Below are 7,061 nucleotides of genomic sequence, written 5' to 3'. Positions count from 1 at the left end.
CCCCATCATTAAGAGGCGACGTGGCGGCGTGCAAAAGGCGGTTGGCAGAGGCGTTACGTGGTCATTCCCGCCAAAATTTAAAGATAAGAACGAGCTGGCCGAGTCACCGGTTTCTAAGGTTATTCACTTCCCGTTATCCCGATGGATCGGCATGACGAGAAGTGAGGGGCTATCTGTATACGGGGAAAACCGGACATAACTTAAGCCAATGAAGTGAGGGCCGAGGCAAGGAAGATGGGAACGTGCCTGATGACATTCGAGCCATCATACCGGGGTTGAACCGGAGGAGCCATCATACCGGAGCTGAACCGGAGGAGCGCTTATACCAGAGCTGAGCAAGGATACCACTCGGTCCCGTGTGACCGTTGGTCCGGGTGGTCGTTGGTCCGGTACAGCCGTTGCGCGTGAGCCGTGCGTCAGTAGTGTCCTGTCACAGTCAGCTATCAACCATGCGTGTGTCAGACGGCGCCGTCAGTCTAATCCCACCAAATCTGTTCAGAGCTGTCCTTGTAGTGATTATTTTATTTATTTCACATTGTACAAAGCCCATGGAGGCAACACTATAAATAGGGGGCATCCCCCTTCTTTGAGAGGGTTGGCTCCCTTTATCTTAAAAAGAATACCTATAATAGAAGAACCTCATATATCATTTTCTCCTCTCATTCATCCATTCGGCCAAGGCTGTTTCTTTTCAATATTGTTGTTAATGATATGATACATTGTGCATAACGTCTATATCTTTAGCTATTTTATCGATGAGCCTTCAAACCTCTACTTTCTTTTGTCTTATCAATCTCATGCACTAAGCACATATCCTATACCCGCATATAAATTCAATTGATTATCCGATTTCGGGGTAAACAGTTAATCCTAATGATCACCATATCAAATATCCATTAAGGATTTTATGGGTTTGGCGTAATACAAGAATGTCATTAGTTTTCACATCTCTTATTTTTCCAAATCAAATTAGACAGTAAGTCTAATACGAACTAATCATAAATTTTATATCAAGCTAAAACCCCCACATTTTAAACATTTGATATGGAATTGGATATATAACTTTCTCTCCACAAGAAATAAGGCCAAAGAAAACTACTCTCTGTGATTTTTATCCAAATGTCACGATGATAAGTCTTTAATTCTTAACAAAGACTTTTTGATTAACTGATTTGTGATATAAACAACTATAACCACCACCATTACATACACGGTGCAATTAGATTCTCATCTTAAAAATTTCCCTACGTCAATCAATGGCCAAGATATAAAGGAAAAACTAACTCGGAATCATCTGCCATGTCAACATTGATCACCACTTTATGCGAACCATGAAGCTTCTCAATAAAATATGTGAGAAAATTAGTACTGCCACGTTTGAGTTAATACTTCAGTCATACTGGAAACAGGTAATGACCATATCAAATAACACATCTTAAGCCTACCAAATGCACTATTTCAAAGATGATTTTGAATTATCACAAATGAACCATTTACCCGAATATTTATGAAGACAAAATTCATAAAAGTCACTAGGGTAGAAATTTTATAAATAATAATAAGCAAAGTTAAGAAAGTAAAACCCGATTATGCCACTTTCTTGTTGATCCATCTTTCGTATAAATTTATTTACTCCCAATGTCGCAACACTTCTCACATCTAGAATTGGAACGTGGATCTCTCGCGAATAATTCATTTGATGATAACACAAAGTAAATAGAACATTAGAAGTAACTCAATTAATTAGTAGAAAACCATGATATTGGACTTCAATCTACAAATTAAATACTTCCTGGTGCAATTTTTTCCTTTCCTTTCCAAGTTGATCGACTCAAGTTGGCTTAGGATGAATCTGCCATCAGATTTCTTCAAGGAATAAGATTTCTTATCTCATGATTACTTTACAAAAAGTAATGACTCCATGAAGCATCAACAGTGAGCATTAGTTGAGATTTTGTTGTCGACTTTCACAATTTAATTTATTCTTGAATGGAATAGACCATTTAAACAATCGCAACGGTTACAACGACCGAAGAAGTGCATGAGTAGGACAAAGCAACAATACCGCTAATCCTTCACGTACCACTCTTCTCAGTACCGGTCCTCTATCTTTCTCAAGAATAGCAATATTGAGAAACGGGGAATCGAATTTCCAAAAGAAATATCACCACCGCAAACACTTACTTTGGTTAGGAAAGAAAGTGTTGCATTGATATTTCTAATTATGAGGTGTAGGGGAACCTTTTTAATCACTCTATGACTTGTTTGCTCACTGGTGGAACCACACAAACATTGAGACCTTCTTCAGTCTTCGTGTTTCAGAAAAAGAACTGCCAACCTTGTTCTTTACTTTGCATAACATTTATTTATTATGCTAACAATATTCCTTTCATGTTCTAGTCTTTGACCAATATGCACATTACAGAGAACTATTCAAGTCCAGTAGTTCCCTTCTCAACATTTGAATCTACCCACGTCTTTGTTCAAATGCAAGACCGAGAATTTGTAAGGATATCAAAACTAGCGAATACATAAGGTAGATTTTCCTCAAGACTATCCAACAAATGATCACGGATACATGATTCTGAAATTTTCCTCTATTGGGCATCCAAAAAAAAAAAAAAAAAAGAGTCATTAAATTCCTTAACCAAATCAGAAGAAACGTTGCTTTCCTCCCTTAACCAAATTTAATAAACGGCGAAGTTTTTATATCTTCAAACCGAATATTATTTGAAATTAATCGGTGAAGTTTTTATATCTTCAAACCGAATAACAACAATGAGAACCAGCGAAAATTTTATATCTTCAAACCAACGAACGTTACTAAATCGGTAAAGTTTTTATATTCCTTAAACCGAGTATTAACTTGGAGTAGAAAATCACGCAGATTTTAATCTCCAAAAAGCAGAGTAGAAAACCACAAAGGTTTTAGTCTCCAAAAAAGTAACTTATTTATTTCTGAACAGAGTATAATCTCCAAAAACAGAAAAGAGATGAACATAGGTGTCAAGTCTAAAGTGATTGATCCAGGATCGAGACTCCACTAAAGAATTTATTGAATCCAACACAAAAAAAAAATTCCTTTACAAAAAAAAACAAAAAAAAATAACTGCTTGAAAAGACAGTAGAAATAACATCGAAAAGGTGTGTTGGTTTAATTGACGCTCATAAGTCACAACGACTCTTTTTCGTAATATGAGCAGGCACGAAGCGGCTTTGTAAACACAGAGTCAACAAAATTCTTTAGCATCACAAAGTGCACTTGGTTCAAAGTTCTTAAATACTTGACTTTCAATCCTTTGAAAGATATCAATGTGCTTAGGCCCAATGCAAAACTTTCAATTTTATCTTTAAATAAAAACATTGTTTCCTGAATGGCTTAAACGACATAAATTAAGAGGTGACATCACATGGAATAGAGCTTTTCAATCTCAACCATTGTTAATTAAGAAAGGTAGGCCAGATTGAGAAATACAAGTTCATATGATGTCATATACAAGACGTCAACTAATATGACAACAATGGGTAACTAGCATTCAGAGTACTTGAGATATTTAACATATCACAATACTTCCTCCTTCTAACAGCCATTCGGTAAAATAATTTCAAGAAATTTTAATTCTCGAATACAGAATATAAAAAGAATATAATTTCCTTAAGATTGTTGTTAATCTGTATTACAAAAATATTCTAAAACAGTAACATTGTAAAAATTCGTAAAAACAAGAACTTTGTAAAACCGTAAAGTGTAAACCCTTAAACCTGAAAATATCAAAACAGTATCCGAAAAATATTTTTTTTAAGAAAGAAAATCGAGCCCACTGAATGCACAGTGTGTCCTTAAGGAAATTATTCCCCTCAAGTACCCGAGGTTAATGGAATATATCCTCCCAGGATAGAACGATCTTACTCACCGGTGTATCGGTACCTAAAACCACGGTGTCAGCGAACCACTTAACGGCAGTAAATTACACTAGAATTTATTTGTGCAGAAGAAGAAGAAGTTTTGAAATTCAGAAAATTCGTTAGGAATATCTGAAGGACTAAACAGATTTATATAGCCATTGGTCTGGTTTAGTGAAAAGGTGCAATTCAAAAGTTGCAACTTTTCAGTTTAGTTGCATCTTTTCAGAAATATTTCCCATTCAACTTAACTAAAACCCAACAAATCCTACCCAAGAAGAAAAAGAAAAAAAAAAATCACTTACATATACTAAAAACGTAAAACTTTTCTAACATTGTCATATTAATAAAATTTACGTATTGTAACAGATTTTTATCTTATTATCAGGATTATCTATTAATGTTCATATGAATAATTACGAAATCTGGTTTTTGAATAACCGTACAAAATAATTCTGCTTTTGGATAGATTAAACCTAGCAGGAAAGGAATTTGATTAGGACTTATATATAGCCTTGTTTAACCTTAAAATGGAGAACAATTAAATTTATGCGTGACGCCAAAGATATGTGACTAAATTCAATTCAAGATTAAATAGTTTGGCGCCCACCGTGGGGCCTTAGATAGTAGTGGCGGTTCAATACAACATTCTGGTTACGCTCGATATTTTACACTTGTTCTTTAAGGTTTGATTTCAGGTATACCAGAAATGTCGGATTCCCATTCCGTCAACTTCCAAGTGGAACCAAGCCATCACGAGCATGACGACGGGGACGTACCAAACAACAACGCGCCACCCGTTAATCCTGTTCAAGTCGGATCATCGGTGGGCAATGTACCGGCCGGCGAGAATAACGCAGTCATGTCGCGAGCAGCCTCCAAAACCGATTAGACATAGCTATGGCTCGATGTGCCCGCAAGAGATCATAGCGCAATTGCAAAACGGGGTCGTGCACCGATATTGCCCCATCAGAATAGACCCAGGATACGGAGGAAAGACACGTCCCACGGGGTAACGAGAACCACCCCGGGCAAAGCAGCGAATTGATAAGAATGCTCGAAGAATTGACTAAACGAGTCGAGTCCGGCGAAAAGAAGATAGAGGCGAACGACAAGAAGTTGGAGAACTACAACTCGAGGGTCGATCAGATTCCGGGGGCTCCACCAGTGTTGAAGGGACCGGATTTGAAAAAATTTGTTCAAATGTCATTTTCGCTGAGTGAGGCACCTATGAAAATCCCTAAGAGATTTCGCATGCCCGATATCCCGAAGTATAATGGGACGACGGACCCAAATGAACATGTGACTGCATATACATGTGCTATTAAGGGCAATGATCTCGCCGATGACGAAAGGGAATCAGTGCTATTTAAGAAATTTGGGGAAACCCTGTCAAAGGAAGCGATGATTTGGTATCATAACTTGCCCGAGCATTCAATTGATTCATTTGCCATGCTCGCTGATGCTTTCGTCAAGGCTCATACCGGGGCCATTAAGGTCGAAACGCGAAAATCGGACTTGTTCAAAGTCAAGCAACGAGATGACGAGACCCTCCGCGAGTTTGTGGCTCGATTTCAAATGGAGCATATGGACTTACCCCGCTCACTGACGATTGGGCCGTTCAGGCTTTCACCCAAGGGCTCAATTCAAGGAGCTCGATCACATCTATGGAGCTAAAGCAAAATTTGATAGAATACCCGGCGATCGCCCTCGGGTCGAAGTACACAATGTATCGGGCCGAAGATCAGGGTCGAAGATGATAAGATTCTGAGGGCTGCATCGGTATCATGGAATTCCGGTAAAAGGAGTGATCGATTGAGGAGAATGGTAGATCGGGATTCCGGATCGTCATATGACAGGTACCAGCCTTACCCACTCGATCGAAGGGGAAACGGGCGCAATAGCGAATCAGGCAAGAATGATAGGAGGAATGATCGAAGGAATGATCGAGGCCAAAGTAGCCGTGGATTGATAAATAGAAATGCTACCAATAGAGCCCCGGGAAACAGAGAAACTCCAAGGTTATCCGAGTATAACTTTTGCGTCGATGTAGCAACCATAGCGGCGGCCGTTATCCGAAACAAAGAAACAAGACATCCAAGGCCAATCCAATCTGATCCAGAGAAGCGGGATAAAAGTCTTATTTGTAAGTATCATCATACTCACGGCCATCGGACCGAGGATTGTCAACAGCTGAGAGAGGAGGTCGCTCGTCTGTTCAATTTGGGACATCTTCGAAAATTCTTAAGCGAACTAGCAAAAACCCATTTCAAGAACCTAGATTCCAACAAGCAGGATAGGCCGGAAGAGCCTCAGCAGGTGATACACATGATCATGGGAGGAACTGACGTTCCCATTGGGCCAGTTGTAAAACGCACCAAAATTTCCATAACGAGGGAAAAACGTATCCGGAATGATGACCCCGATGGTCCCATCACATTCAATGACGAGGACATGGAAGGCATCGCCCAGCCGCATAATGACCCACTGGTAATATCTGTCCTTGTCAATAAATTTAGAATTAAACGTCTGCTAATTGATCCAGGTATCTCGGCTAATATCATCCGATGGAGAGTCATCGAACAGCTGGGACTACTAGATCAGATCGTGCCGGCAATACGGGTCCTCAACGGATTCAACATGGCATGCGAGACGACGAAGGGTGAGATCACTTTACCGATCAATATGGCAGGAACTACGCAGCAGACAAAATTTTATGTGATAGAGGGAGACATGGGATACAATGCATTGCTGGGCAGACCGTGGATTCACCTCGTAAGAGCGGTCCTCTCAACTATGCATCAGGTATTGAAATTCCCGACCCCAGAGGTATCAAAACCGTCTGTGGTGAACAACAGGCCGCAAAAGAAATGTTCGCAGTTGAAGAATCTGTTAAGACTATAAAGGCGCCAGATCGGAACGAAGGGAAGAATGCCAAATAGTAACCACAGATCCCGATCCCGAAATCTTCGGAAGATCAGAACGGAGACACACTAGACGAAGAGTTAAAATTCGGAGTACCGAGAACCTTTGTGGTGCCCGATGATTCTGATGCCACTAAGTCCACGGTCGAAGAACTCGAGCAAGTCATACTGTCCGTCCATCTACCAGAGAAGAAGGTATACCTAGGCACGGGGTTAACCCCCGAGCTCAGGAAA

The 7,061-nt window shown here is 39.7% G+C and overlaps 1 protein-coding gene across 1 annotated transcript; it reads left to right on the top strand.

Annotated features, from left to right (window-relative positions):
• Positions 1–5,727: 5,727 nt before the first annotated feature.
• On the top strand, positions 5,728–6,807 carry LOC132057646 (uncharacterized). Its single transcript, XM_059450268.1, has one exon. It carries the CDS (start codon positions 5,728–5,730, stop codon positions 6,805–6,807), a length of 1,080 nt encoding a protein of 359 aa, XP_059306251.1.
• The last annotated feature ends 254 nt before the right edge of the window (positions 6,808–7,061 follow it).

This window comes from Lycium ferocissimum, chromosome 5, assembly GCF_029784015.1.
Source record: "Lycium ferocissimum isolate CSIRO_LF1 chromosome 5, AGI_CSIRO_Lferr_CH_V1, whole genome shotgun sequence".
In the NCBI taxonomy this organism is placed as follows: Eukaryota; Viridiplantae; Streptophyta; class Magnoliopsida; order Solanales; family Solanaceae; genus Lycium; species Lycium ferocissimum.
The sequence above is the reverse complement of the archived record's forward strand: the minus strand, read 5'-3'. Positions and strand labels throughout refer to the sequence as shown.